The sequence below is a fragment of the Hordeum vulgare genome, chromosome 7H (assembly GCF_904849725.1).
Source record: "Hordeum vulgare subsp. vulgare chromosome 7H, MorexV3_pseudomolecules_assembly, whole genome shotgun sequence".
NCBI lineage: Eukaryota > Viridiplantae > Streptophyta > Magnoliopsida > Poales > Poaceae > Hordeum > Hordeum vulgare.
The window spans coordinates 615,744,969-615,759,222 of record NC_058524.1 but is presented as its reverse complement, the minus strand read 5'-3'; the positions used below and the strand labels follow the sequence as shown (position 1 = coordinate 615,759,222).

The window sequence follows — 14,254 nt, the reverse complement described above, 5'->3', positions numbered from 1 at the left end:
TGAGTCCCCTATGGCTCGCAGATTACTACCACACCAGTTGCAGGTACAACTAAAGGTTACTTGACGCAAACGCGTTGATTGTTCATTTGGAGTTGCTTCTTCTTCTTCTTCATCGATCTAGGATGGGTTCCAGGCTGGCAGCCTGGGATAGCAAGGATGGACGTCGTTTTACTTTTCTCGTTTGTTTTCGTCCGTAGTCGGACCCTGCTCTTATTCATGATTTTCATGTATTGTACTGATGTGACTCTGATGTAGCTTGTGGCGAGTGTAAGCCAATTCTATGTATATATCTCTTCTTTTCAGTACATGTACTTGTAACGATATCCATTCTTGCGACACGACGAGATGCGCTTCTATCCCTGACGAGGCCCTCGTGCCAAATTAAGGATAAGGTCGCATCTTGGACGTGACAACCTGGCAGGTCAAACTGACTCCTACCAAATAATAAACATGTGGAAGATGAAGAACTTCAGTGCATGTCGGTCTCACCATCAAAAACTGGAAATTGGTCTCACCATCAAAAACAGCACATTGGGTATTATGGATAACATACGGCGGTAACCTAGTAAAACGGTAAGCCAATGGCTGGAATTTTTTATTTTGAAAAGTAAAGCCAATGTTTTAAGCCTTTAAGATCAAGTACAATAATATAGCCAGCTGCTGGCTATAAGCTATTGTCATGTCATCTATAGCTCATTTTATAGCCAACATGTATAATAGTTCATTGTAAAAGTGTACTACTTCTTTATTATATGATCCACCTTTCATACTCACAAAATACCTAGGAACACGTGCTAGAGCTGGCTCTTATCTAAGAGCACGCTTACCTTTTCTCTCCTCTTCTCTTTCCTCTAACTAAACAAAAAATATTAGTTTATTCCTTATAGCCAGCTGACTCAGCTATATTGTACTTACTCTAAACACAAGTATAAACTTTTAACAAAAGATTTCAAACATTTAGACAAGACAAATCGTCTTATAAAATAGAAAACCAGAATTGCAAGGCATCATCTTTGGAACCCCCACTAGCCTCACACGTGTAATCGTCTTCATTAACTACCATATATCTTTCCCGATCATCTTTATCCACCACCTGTGAAAATACAACATTTTTATTATTTGACCAACCATCAGGATAAGCAAATACAAGGAGTACACTGATTACTAAGACTGAGGAAGTCTGCAAGCTTCACAACCGAGAATCCCATTTGTTTTTTAGATAAAAAATTGCAGTTGCTACAACTATATGACATATCTACTCATTTATGATAAAGGTATTTATTCATATAATGACTGTTTCTTAGTTAGGATCTCGACAATACGAAGCAATAGGTTTGTTATTAGTATTAGTTAATTTTCTATAACTAGTTAGCATGCACGTGCAACGCACAACTAACCGAATAATTTATAAATTGTTTTTATTATTAAAATTGAAACACACACAATATACACATTACTTACACTCCGTTGAAAAATTGAAAACAAATGTATTCAGTGGAATAATGAAAAAAATGTTTGGAGTAACATAAGACAAGGAGACCATGATCAGCAACAAATCATTTTGCTAAATTGGATATGATCAAGTTGAAATTCAGATCTCTTTTCAAATTCCACGTAAAAAGCCACTTGAATTATATGAAAATAAAATAATTCCACAAACAGCATCGGAAAAATATTGCACAATTGTGGAATAATCCAAAACAATTATTATTAAGGAAAACAACATCACCCTCGATGTTGGTGTGGACCCCACCATCAAAACAGAGTCATTTTTGCATTTAAAAGTGCTCTTAAATTCCATGGAAAAATCCAAACATATTCCAATGGGCCTAATTATTTTTGTGGTCATTTAAAATACTGTAAGATATGTGTTGGACCATGTCACACATTTTTGCTATAGGGAATAGTTGCTGATATTAAATAAAGCAGAAAATAATAAAAGAAAGCAGAAACAAAAAAAATAAGAAAAAATAAAAAGAAGAAAGCTACTAGGCACTTAGGCCCAGCTGGTACAGGCTGGCCCAGCCCAGCTAGACTTGCCTTTCTCCCACCTCCCGACAGAGGCAGGGGAGGCCATGGCGCCACATCCGTCCGCGCGCGAATGCCCTCGATGGCGAGCATTACACGGCTCCCCGACGCGGATAATGCCACCCTGAGCGCCTCTCCAACCCTAGCCTCCTTTTCGCCTCGCCTCGCGCCCCCAAGGAGCTCCTCTCCTTTGTTGCCCCTTTCCCCATGTCCGGCCGAACGCCGCCATGGCCATGCTACGGTGAGCTCGCGGCCACCGCTCGCCTCGCTCCTCTCCGTCGAGCCCAGACGCTCCACGACATCCTCCTCGACCCCCTCGAGCTTTGGATCAAACCGGAGCACGACGCAGCTTCGCCTCGTTCCTCTTCTTCAACCTCGGACCCGAGAGCTCACCGTCGTCGATCTCTTCTCTCCGAGCTCCTCCGACTGCACCGAGCCTTCCCATCGACGCTGGTGAGCTCCTCTCGCCGCTCCTTCGCCTTTGTGCGCTCCCGTAGCGGTGGCATGTGGGGGCGGCAAGGAGGAGAGAGAGGAGGGAGATGGAAGTGGGGAGCGGGCGCCACCGCGCCGCGAGCTCGAGCTCCTTCGCTATGCCATTGCTCGGTGGCCCGCGTCGGATGACTGACACGTTGTATTACTGTTCCAAGCTCGCGCAGCGCGGCCGTGGTGGTTGTCGGGTTGGTGATGGCGCTTGCAATGCATAGGGTTCTTAATTTGTTGCCATGGGCTATAATATAGTTCACCCGTTCATCGGCTTTGTTGTGGCTGAGGGCGGTTCATCGAAGGTGCCGGCAATGGGGAAGGCTGAGAGGTGGCTGAGGAGCATCTTGGCCGGGAAGAAGGGTGGTGGCCGGAGAGGGGACAAGCGGGGGCAGTCACGGTGTGACTCGACGCCTTTGGCCGAGCTGCCGGTGGCTACCAGCCCGAGGGAGAAGAGGCGATGGAGCTTCCGGAGGCCTGCGCCGCTGGTCAAGACCGCCGCCGCACCGTCGCCGTTGGCTGTGGAACCTGGCGGTCTGTCGGTGGCGGTGGCGGTGTCGGAGCGCGAACTTGAGCAGAGCAAGCACGCCGTGGCGGTGGCCATGGCTGACGCCCCCCGAGGCGGAGGACGACCTCAACCTGTATGCCACCCCTTTCCAGGAGGCCGCGGCCGCAAGGATCCAGGCCACCTTCAGAGGCTACCTGGTGAGCTTGACGCCAACAAGTTTGATAATGTGTTGGTCCATCCATCTTCCATGTGATTAGCTCGATTAAAACACAATGTTAACACATACTCCTGATTTAGCAATGCCGATGCAATTGAGCAAATTGTGCAGAAACAAATGCATTTCTTTTTTTGATTTGAGCTGAGCATGTGAGGTGGTGCAGGCAAGGAAGGCTCTGTGCGCGCTCAGGGGTCTGGTGAAGCTGCAGGCGCTGATCAGGGGCCACCTGGTGAGGAAGGAGGACAGGGCCACGCTCCGACGCATGCAGGCCCTCCTCATGGCGCAGACCCGCGTGCGCGCGCAGCGCATGCGCATGCTCGAGGACGAAGACCACGCCGCCGCCGCCCCTGTCGACCGCCGGTCGCCGCAGCACCCCAGGCGCCGCCGCTCCTATGTAAGCCCGCACGCGAGCGCTAGTACGTAGTACCTCGGGATCGTGTAGGCCGGCATCGTTGAATCAGGGAATGTATGTGTGTCTGGTGCATGCAGGAGATGGACAAGTCCGGCGAGGAGCATGCCAAGATCGTCGAGATGGACATGGGGGAGCCGCCGCGGCGGGGCCGGAGCAGCTGCTCGGTCGCGGCGAGCGAACCATGGTCGAGGGAAGGCCAGCGAGCCGATTACTACGGCCCCGGCCAGTGCTTACCAGCGCCGTCGTCAGCGTTCATCGAGATCACGAGCCCGCGCGCCACAGCGGCTGCTTCGAGGACTTCGAGCCGGCGACGGCGCATACGTGCCGACGGGTCCCACGCTCGAGGGAAGGGTGAGATCTGATGGGATTATGTGCTGCAGGATGGGTGGTGGAGATGGAGCACGGTCAGTCATGGAAATTTGCTAAGTACGCACATAGATGTATTAGGTAAATGCTGGCTGTTGGATTAGGATTTGTGGGACTAATTTTTGATGTTGATTGCTTCGTGTATTTTTGTGTACTAATTACTGGGTGCACGTAAAAAAGTTCTCGTTTGATTGTTTAATAGTAGTATAGATTACTAAGTTTTTTTCTTTAAAAAGGAAACAAATAACGAGTCACACACTAAGCATAGCAATTATATTAAATGATTTATCAATTTTCATTAAATCTTATAGAAAGAGGTAGAAATTCTTCCTTTGCAGGGATTTCAGGAAAAAGGTCTCTTGTCCACAGCCACGCCACCCGCAAACCCACAAGCGACAAGCCCCACAGCCACACCTTCGTGACATGGTAATTTTGATTTGTTTGTCATGTTTTTATCTCACATTATTTTGTAGATTGATTTATTTGTACACGGGTTCCACATCCCTTCTCTCAATGCAAATCGAATAGCAAATTTTCCACCGTGCAAACGATAATAAGGGGAGATTAAATCTCCGTAAGCATCATATGCATGAACAATTGAAACCACCTACCGTCAATATGAACATGCTCATGTATTCATTATATGTGTGAACATTATTGTTATCTCTGGGAGATAGCATGTGAACTAAATAACTTGTACCAAACCGACAGGTCAATAAATTTAGATGACACAACTAATTTCAGGTAATTTATAAAGTCCCCTTTTGTTGTTGAATATAAATGCTAAACAGAAGGGCACAATCACTCAGAAGATTGTGCAAATGAAAAGGAAAACTAAGGCAAGCAGGCCTGCATAAAAGTCGCAGTACAATCATCGTACCTAAATTATGTCTTCGATACCAATCATAAGAATTGTAACTGACATAGGTTATTCAATCTGCATAACAGTGCATCGACGGCAAACCCGGTCCAGTTTCGGGCAAGTCCCACAGGAAGAAAATGAAGGATTCATTCAGTGAAGGCCATGATAACAGCAGGTACATTGCAAGAAACTGTTTTCGTCATTGTATACTTGAAGACTTCAAAGAGAAAGAATCTTTTACATCATCGTAGGACTAAATGTGCAAGTGCAATCAGGATTTACATGAACGCCTCTTAAGCTGTTGCTGATATGCTTACGCTCTAAAGGATGACAACGTTCATGAACTTCCTCTTTGCAAAAGCCAACCACCATTTGTTTGGAGTGCCATTAGCTCTGTAAGCGCAGTTGAGCAGCCTCCCGCTTGTTTCCTCCCTTATCTGCTTCAGATAGTTCCTCAACAGTTCTGCATTAGAGAGGGTCACATTCCATGGGAGTTAGAATATTCTGCTGTTAGATTTGGTCGGTATCTTCCAATTTATAGCCGAACTAGCCTAAGGATTGAATAAAATACTACTATTCCCTCCAATCCATATTAGTTGTCACTCAAACAGGCGTATCTAGCGCTGAAATAAGTCTAGATACATCCGTTTGAGCAACAAGTAATATGGATCGGAGGGAGTACTTGCTTCTCTCTCAAGAAGTAAATTACGTGAACAACTTCTTACTTCTGCAGAGAAGAGTTTAGCTTAGTTACTTTCACTGTACGAACATGCATATATGCAATTGAAGTTGATGGAGCCATATACCTGCTTCCTCCTGAGATTGGGGGAGAGTGAAAAGTCCAGGGAAAGGAAATCCTGGTTCTCCAGGAACAGGAACTTTCTCCAATCCCAGGTTAATGATTGCCTTGGTTCCGACAGCCAGCGTCCGGCAGGTTTCTAGTCTTTTCAAGGCAATATTGATGTAAGATGTCAGATAGATGAGCAATTTGTCTGCTGGGCTTTTGACATGGAAGTTTTTGAAGAAAACATTTGCACGGAAGAAAGTTATCGCTTCATCAATTATATCCGCCTTATCTGTAATAGCATCAATGTTTTAATAAGCAGTTCAGCGTGGTCGTGCAGGACCGAAATGTGTCTGATGTTGTAACAGTACCTGAATCTGAGGCTGGGGCTGGGCCCTTTATATGAGTTTTTAGTGGAAGCAAAGGACACCCACAGGCTTTTGTGATCCCGTCATCATCAATGAAACTAGAGTGATAAACCTGTCCACGAGGGAGAAATGCATAAGGTGTTCAGACATCACATAGTTGATGTTAACCGTCACCAGACCAGAACTAACAAAACTAGGATGGGATACTAAAGCAAGTGATGAGCACATTAGATAGATATTTGCTTCCATTGTTATTACATTCATCATACGGATAAACCCATGAAAGGTGTTTCTAACAGAGTAACTCTAATTGAAGTACTTTGACCCACAATATTGAGGTCACCTTATTACCTTTCTCCTGTTTAGACTGCCTTGACTGGTATTAGCAGAAGACAACACACAACTATATAGCTGTAAGTTTAACTTGCAAATGAAAATGTCATATAGCTTCCCCCCTCTAATTATGTAATCCCTTGGATGAACAAAACACAGCTGTAGCTGGTGCAGCAGAATGTGCCTCCCCCCTCTAGTTATGTACTCCCTCCATTCCAAAACAAGTGTCGTGGTTTTAGCTCAAATTTGATCTAAACCACGACACTTATTTTGGAGCAGAGGGGGTATTATGGATCGCAAACTGTGATGATACCAAACTAGAATTATCTGGGCTCTACTTTAACATCAGCTTCCAGAACCTTCCCAAACTTTGCTCCAGGACCTTCCAGATTTGGTAAATAACGAGAAAAAATAAACAGGACTTTTGTAATGAGGTATTGAGGTGCATTGCATAGGTTAGTGTAGCAGTACCGACTTCAGTAATGAAAAACAGAGCACGTCCAAAATGGCACCAATCTTTATGTGCCAACTTAACGGTCAAAACAAAACTTTGCTTTCAATTTGGCCTAGTCAGACCCATTGGCTGCCCAAATTCGGTGACAATAGCGTCCAAGGAATAACAAGGTCTGGAAGAAGGAGATGGCAAGTAACTCACCATGGCTATGAAGGACCGCCGGGTACGGTGCACCGCGGACAAACAAGGAACGCCGCCTACGTAGATCTCCTGAGTAGCGTCTATCTGGTAGAGAGAAAGGATGGGATTGAGGCCGGTTGCCGAAGAAGGAAGTTGGCCCTAGTACAGCTGTGAAACCTAAACAGAACAGATAATAAGGCAACTGGATACTGGACTTGCTTTTCAACGGACTGCATACGAATGCAGGAGTTTTGAGAAAGCACTTACAGAAGAAGGCTGGCTGGCTTTGAATAGCTTCCTCGGAAGCTGGCTAATGCCCCCTGTCGGCCGGCAGCAATTCAGGCTCTGCATCGAAGATATAATAAGCCGTGCTATAGCAAAAAGTTGGAGTGGTATGGTAATCACGAAAGGCAGCAGGCAAGTAGCTGATGCAGACATGCAGCGAACAAATTGGATGATCCTGGCCGCATCTACATCACCATTCGAGACATCATACCGAAGGCGAAGAGGATTGAAAGGAAATCAGGGCACAATCAACCAAGCCCAATAACCACGCGGACGGATTTGCTGCGAAATGCTTCCCTCACAACGTCGAGCCCCCCAGCAGTTCCCGAGACGAAATTCAGATCTACAGTCGGCAATCAACGGGCGCCCTGGGGATCTAACCCGAGACGCGGGACTGGTCACAAAGGTTAGGAGCGCGGGGTGGCCCGGACCGGATCGCCGGCGCGCAGCCCCGCGGCGACCGGAGCAGATGAGCAGGAAAGGGATGTTGCTGAAAGGGGGGAGGGGGCGGGTAGGGAGGCGCTTACCGCAGTTAACGATTGGGGGGACGGGGTGGACGGGGGGGCGAGGCGGGCTCCGGCGAGCGGCGGCGGCGGTGGCGGATCCGTGGACGGAGACGCGGGCGTTTTTTCCTTTTAGAGAGAGAAGGAGACGCAAGCGAGTGGCCGACGCAGGCAGGCGTTGCGCGCAGTCTCACAAATACGTATAAAATCGTTTTTCAAGGCACTTGTTTCTTGATGAAATAATCAGGTCTATTGTAAAGGTTGTCGGAAGACCGCACTGAACGTAACAAAATTACATTGGGATTTCGAGACCCCACTAGTGTTACCAGAATAAGTTGTTGGCGGGTGGATGTTTTGCTGAGCGAAGTTTGTTTTAAACCTTAAGATTATAAAGCCGGTCGGAAATAAACCTTTGCCTTCAAATCCCTCAAATATGTATCCTATATTTATGGATCCCGATCAATCTCAACCGTGAACCTATCTAGACTTGTTTGACCCGCTAGGAAATCAAGTATCCCAGTCGGGATCACACTTTAATCCACTGACAGTACGGGTCCACATGTCATATTCATCTTTTCTAGCCCGATCTATCTATCTCTCTCCTAAGAAACCGCGTCGCTCATCTCCACACCCGCATCCGCTCCGTGCACGCCTGGGCGCAGCAGGGCCCGGCGGCGTTGGCCGCCTCCATAGCCATGGGGCTGGTGCACGTCGACGCGCTCCACGACGCACTCGGCGACCTCCTCGACCTGCCCAAGGCCCAGGGCGAGCTCTCCGGCACCGGCGGCAACGTCGACCGGCTCTTGTACTCCTTCCTCCGCCTTGCCGACGCGCACGGATGCTTCCAGGAGGCCGTGGTCGCGCTCAAGCAGGAAGTGGCTGAGGCGCTTGCCGCCGTGCACCGACGCGACGGGGCGCGCCTGGATTCGGCCGTGCGGCGCAGCGCAGGGCCGGCAAGGAACTTGCACGCCTCGCCGCCGCGGCCAGAGAGTGTTCCAGCCGTCCCTCGCGCCTGAGCATCCTCGACGGTGGCCAAGGCAGCGCGACGGAGGTGGAGGTGACGGGGCTGCTGATGGAGTCGGCCGCGACGGCGGCGTCGGCGTCCGCCGCGCTGTGCGGGATCAGCGTGGCCTTCTCTTTGTGACCGCGCCCGGAGCTTGGCGTGATATATATTGGCTGCCGAACTCTACGTTGGTGGTTGCCATCTTGTGCTGCTCCGGTGCTCCCCTCTGCTCAAGCTCGTCGTGGCCAGATGGGAAAAATGGCTATGATGTGTTGACCCACACCTAGGAGAAAAGCATACACCCGACAGGATTGTGCTTTTCCTGCTCTGCCAAACATATCTAGGGATTGGATAGACCGGGATTAGAAAGGTTAGGGTACAGATTTCAGGGATTTAGAGATGAGGGTTCAGTTACGTCGGCAATTACAATCTTAAGGTTTATTTCAGACTTCACTCATGTTTTGCTGCTCCCCTACGACAAAGACAGCTTCACCTTATAGATGACAGCCGGAAAGTTTTCATGCATGTGTTTTAAGATTTACAGTGTCTGTACTATTCGTCGTTGTACCCTTGCATAGATCTCAAGCACCTGACATCAAATTTTCCTCACATGACGAGGAACACTAAACTCACCGCCCCAACGAGACGACAGAAAACTACTTCGGAGCTTCGTCGACTACGTCCAGATGAACGGAATTGAGGAGGATTGAAACCTGGAAGAAAACCTCAAAGGAGAAGTGTCGCAATCTGTCCGAACGCCGCACCTGTAAAGACTAAAAGGCACTGACCAGGGCACCCCCCCCCCCCCCCCCCCCCTCCTCATGCGACCGCCGAAGTGGTAGACAGAGGGAACAAGAATTCATGGGATCGTCGGTGAAGCTTGGAGTGCAGAGTTTGCCTACTTGCCTAGAGTTAGGGGACAGGCCCGGTCCTAGTGGTGTGTCACCTGTGCGGGCGCACAGGGCTCTAGTTTTTAGGGGCCTCAAACTTATTTTTACAGATCTATTAGGCTTGATAATGATAGATGGGACTCGAGGCTTCAGCGCTAACTACTCCCCAGTAGCTGACCGATGCGGCGTTGCTGGCGTAGGAGACCCAGCGCCAACGATCGAAGCCACAGACGAGACTCAACGTTCAGCAAACAGCGATTGAAGCGCCTCTTATTCTGTGTCCCTTCGACTTTGTCGGTTCGACCCTAACGCGGCTAGGGCTTTCAACAGTCCAGGCAGCGATGAGATAAGGCCTTGGATCAGACCAGGCAAGAGAAAACGGCACTACGGCCAGGCAATTTAAAGGAATCAGGAAGCAGGGTACATGCCTCGTTGGCGTTGCATCCACTGATCCACATCCAGTGTCTGGCCTGCCGTGAGCTCTTGTCCCTTGAGTGAGTTTTAGCTTTGATCCCAAGTTTGCAGCTAATTTAATTATTTTTATCAATTAGGTGTCTAGAATTGCAAGATTCAAATCACGTCTTCACTTAGAAAACATGAATCTGGTTATCAAAAGCGTTTGAAGAAACAAAAAGTCAAAAAATTAACTCAGTCTCGGTATGGAAATATGGACGCGTTTATTATGAAAAAAAGAACACGAGTATCCTCTGCTAACCAATCACTTTACAACCAAGAATAAGTATGATTCTTGATTTTTTTTTCATTACTCCGTAAGATATTATGATCTCTACATTATATTATAATTATATTTATATAGTTTTTCTAGTGAGATAGGGTTCATTTTACAGTTTTGCACCGGGCTTAAATTTTGCCGGTCCGGACCTGTTAGGGAGGAAAAAGATCTATTTTTCCTTGAACGAGTTTTAATTCACACGGTGTTCTTTTTGTCCTTTGTATTTTGTCACAATTTAGGAGAAACTCTTTTTGTCCTTTGTATTTTGACACAATTTAGGAAAAACCTGGCTTGGTTTCATAAGATGTACGAATAAGTTAATTCGTGTTGATAACTCAAGAATCTCTAAGGAAAGGTTTTAAAATTACATTGAAATACGCTTGAAATAATGTTTTTGAAATTTATGTTGTATATATTTTCACGAGGTATGCTAGGTGTATGAAATCATCATAATGCTCCATGGAACCATCAAAACATAGTGGATGACTAACACATATTGATCAAAATACGTCACTTTAATGATTACGCATTATAGACTACATATAGATGTATATAGACATATTTTAGAGCATCTACAACTGGTCTAGGCAAATTCACGCCCCTACATGTCGGCGGACGTGCCAGGGCACGTTGTCACGCCCAAGATGCGACCCTATCCTCAATTTGGCACGAGGACCTCGTCAGGGATAGAAGCGCATCTCGTCGTGTCGCAAGAATGGATATTGTTACAAGTACATGTACTGAAAAGAAGAGATATATAAAGAGTTGGCTTACACTCGCCACAAGCTACATCAGAGTCACATCAGTACATTACATAAACATCAAGAGTAAGAGCAGGGTCCGTCTACGGACGAAAACAAACGACAAAAGAAGAACGACGTCCATCCTTGCTATCCCAGGCTGCCGGCCTGGAACCCATCCTAGATCGAAGAAGAAGAAGAAGAAGCAACTCCAAATGATCAATCAACGCGCTCGCGTCAAGTACCCTCTACCTGTACCTGCAACTGGTGTTGTAGTAATCTGTGAGCCACAGGGGACTCAGCAATCTCATTTCCAAAGGTATCAAGACTAGCAAAGCTTGTTAGGCGAGGCATGGTTAAGTGGTGAGGTTGCAGCAGCGGCTAAGCATATATATGGTGGCTAACTTACGAGTACAAGAAATAAGAGGGGGAAGATCTACGCATAGCAGACGTGAGTACTGATGATCAAATGAATGATCCTGAACACCTACCTACGTCAGACATAACCCCACCGTGTCCTCGATCGGAGAAGGAACTCACGAAAGAGACAGTCACGGTTACGCACACAGTTGGCAAGTTTTAATTAAGTTAACTTCAAGTTATCTAGAACCAGTGTTAAACAAAGCTTCCACGTTGCCACATAACCGCGGGCACGGCTTTCCGAAAGATTTAACCCTGCAGGGGTGCTCCAACTAGTCCATCACAAATTACCACAAGCCGCATAGAAATCCTCAATCACGAAGCTCGCGATCTCGTCGGATTCCCTAGTGGAAAACCTCAACTCTGAGATTACCCAAAGCGTCACCGGAATCCCGATGCACAAGATATCTCGTCAAAGGTAAAACTAATCCAGCAAGGCCGCCCGACGTGTCGACGATCCCGATAGGAGTCGCGTACCTCGTTCTCAGGACACGACGGATAAGCACAGCGTACGGTGGCCTGATAGAAATCTCCCGAGTTGCCCCGGGTTGGCCCCGCAAACGGCTCTAGTTTGGACCAACACTCATGAGGAGCACTGGCCCGGGGGTTGATTAAATTTCCTCGGGTTAACTACTCCCTATGCAGTTTATTAGTGATTAGGCAAATGTAGTACCAAAGTTGGGCCTTGCCAGACCAGCTTTAATCTAAAACGAATTATCAAGGGGGTCCCCATAACAACCCCGATCGTGTTAGGAGCGCTCAATTATGGAACATAACACCGGTAGCTGAAACTAAGGGGGCAAAGGTGGAACAAAACACCAGGCTAAAAAGGCCGAGCCTTCCACCTTTACCAGGTATATAGGTGCATTAAATTAAATAGCATTCATATAAGGTGATATAACAAGGAACTCATGCTTTCACATGGAAGCGACGGCACCTGCAACTAGCAACACTAACAACAGGGTTAAGCAAGCGGTAACATAGCCATTCAGTGGTTTGCTAGGTCGAACAGGTTGAAGGTGATCATGGCATTGTTGAGAGGCTGATAATAACATGTGGTAGGCAAGGAGACATAATCGATAGCAGCGATAAAACTAGCATGGCAATGATAGTAATGGTATCTGAGGAAATGATCATCTTGCCTGAGATCCCGCTTGGAAGAAGAACAACTCGGTGAAGTCGGCGAACCCACGTAGTCGAACGGTCCTCACATTCCGACACGCTTGCGGAACTCTATCGAGACGGAGGAAACCGGAAACAAACATCAACACAAGTATTCACCACCACAAGGCAAGACATGATGCAACCCTAATATGATGCATGAACAGGTCATCGATGCACGGGATGGCACGGCAAAACACCTCACACATACACTACACGTTAAATGAAGCTCGATATGCAACGGGTTGCATATCGACGAAACTCCACGTTTAAATATTTAATTAACTCCCAATTATTTACAAGACAATATTAAATGTTGTTAACATGGCACGGGGTGAGCGATGAACCTACATGACAACCTAGTCGACAGCACGTCGGACTTTGAACGGAGCTACGGCACAAGAACAAGCAACACAAAAACATATGCCATGAATGCTTCATGCATGAGAGCTCGACACATCACGACAAAGAGGGAAATAAGCATGGTGTCGTCATGGCGAGCGAGAGGAAAACAAGGCGGCGAATCGGAAACGATGCCACGGCAACGTTCCTATCACGACAACTCGGCGAGCAATCGTGCCAACGTATACGAACGCGTGCGGGAACGGTAAATAAAGCTGGGGTGATCCCGTTTCTCGGGTTCCCATGTGTCGAGGGCTCGACGAAAAGGAAGACGACGTACACGGCAATTAAACGGTGCATAAATACGGTGCATACATGCATTCAACTTGTACAACACATACATCCGTACATCACTAGCACACGGTACTCGACATGCCCCAACGGTATACCTTCGACGCATGCGAGTCGGAGGGGTTCGGTCGAAGCGGACGTCATGGTCGTCGTGGAAGTAGTCGTACACGCACCGGTAGTTGAAGTAGTGGTACACGGTCTCGTCGACGGTAGTCGTACTCTCGGCGTCGGCAGACGGTCTTCGGCGTCGGTAGTCGATCACGTCTCCGTCGGTGCTCGGGGTTCGTCGAGGTCGTCGTTGCACTTGCCGATCTCGTCGACGACTCACGGTAGGCGAGGATGGTCCGCGCGGCGACGCAAGCGGCAGCATCATGACTAGAATAAGCGGACAACCGCAAGCCACTAGCTACCTAGACTAGCATCTAACAACAAAAGCATCAGCTAGCAGCAGTAGCATCTACGGCAACTAGCAACAGCACCCGGTAGTAGGCACACCTAAAGCAGCAGAACAGCAACAGGGCGAGCACGGGGGCGCGCGGGACCAAGGCGATCAGCAGCTAAGCCAAGCTAGCAGCAATATCGGCAAGGCACACAGGAGCACCAACTCGGCAACAACAAGCATGACAGCTTGCATAGCAGTAGCAGCAAAACGGCACCGCTCCAACAGCTAGCTACAGCACACAGCAGCAACAGCAACCTAGCTAACCTCTACAGCAACAGTAGCGGCTCGGCAACAGCAACAGCATGGCACAGCAGCGAGATGCTCAGCAACAGCAAGAGCGCATCAGCTAACAGCAGCTGCCACAAACAACAGCACCACATCGCACAGCGACA

At 47.8% G+C, this 14,254-nt stretch overlaps 1 protein-coding gene and 1 pseudogene across 5 annotated transcripts; one reads left to right on the top strand and one right to left on the bottom strand.

Moving 5' to 3' along the window:
• The first annotated feature begins 2,822 nt into the window (after positions 1–2,822).
• On the top strand, positions 2,823–4,000 carry LOC123409535 (annotated as a pseudogene).
• A 1,053-nt stretch (positions 4,001–5,053) lies between these two features.
• On the bottom strand, positions 5,054–7,948 carry LOC123411317 (actin-related protein 2/3 complex subunit 3). Of its 5 annotated transcripts, none has more exons than XM_045104247.1 (6): positions 7,805–7,948; positions 7,260–7,337; positions 7,014–7,169; positions 6,029–6,137; positions 5,680–5,949; positions 5,054–5,336 (listed from the first exon to the last, which is right to left on the bottom strand). In XM_045104247.1, exons 3-6 carry the CDS (start codon positions 7,014–7,016, stop codon positions 5,194–5,196), a joined length of 525 nt encoding a protein of 174 aa, XP_044960182.1. In that variant the 5' UTR covers positions 7,017–7,169; positions 7,260–7,337; positions 7,805–7,948; the 3' UTR covers positions 5,054–5,193. The 5 variants fall into 5 exon arrangements, with proteins under 5 accessions (XP_044960182.1, XP_044960184.1, XP_044960185.1 ...); XM_045104249.1 differs by having other exon boundaries at positions 7,014–7,097; positions 7,805–7,910; XM_045104250.1 differs by lacking the exon at positions 7,805–7,948 and adding an exon at positions 7,489–7,574 and having other exon boundaries at positions 7,014–7,097.
• Between the last annotated feature and the right edge of the window lie 6,306 nt (positions 7,949–14,254).

Excerpts from the sequence above, each read along its gene's own strand:
- LOC123411317 (XM_045104247.1), bottom strand. Across the intron at positions 5,950-6,028 it reads AGCCCCAGCCTCAGATTCAG|ATAAGGCGGATATAATTGAT; the intron begins GTACTGTTACAA and ends ATGCTATTACAG. Across the intron at positions 5,337-5,679 it reads CCAATCTCAGGAGGAAGCAG|AACTGTTGAGGAACTATCTG; the intron begins GTATATGGCTCC and ends TCTCTAATGCAG.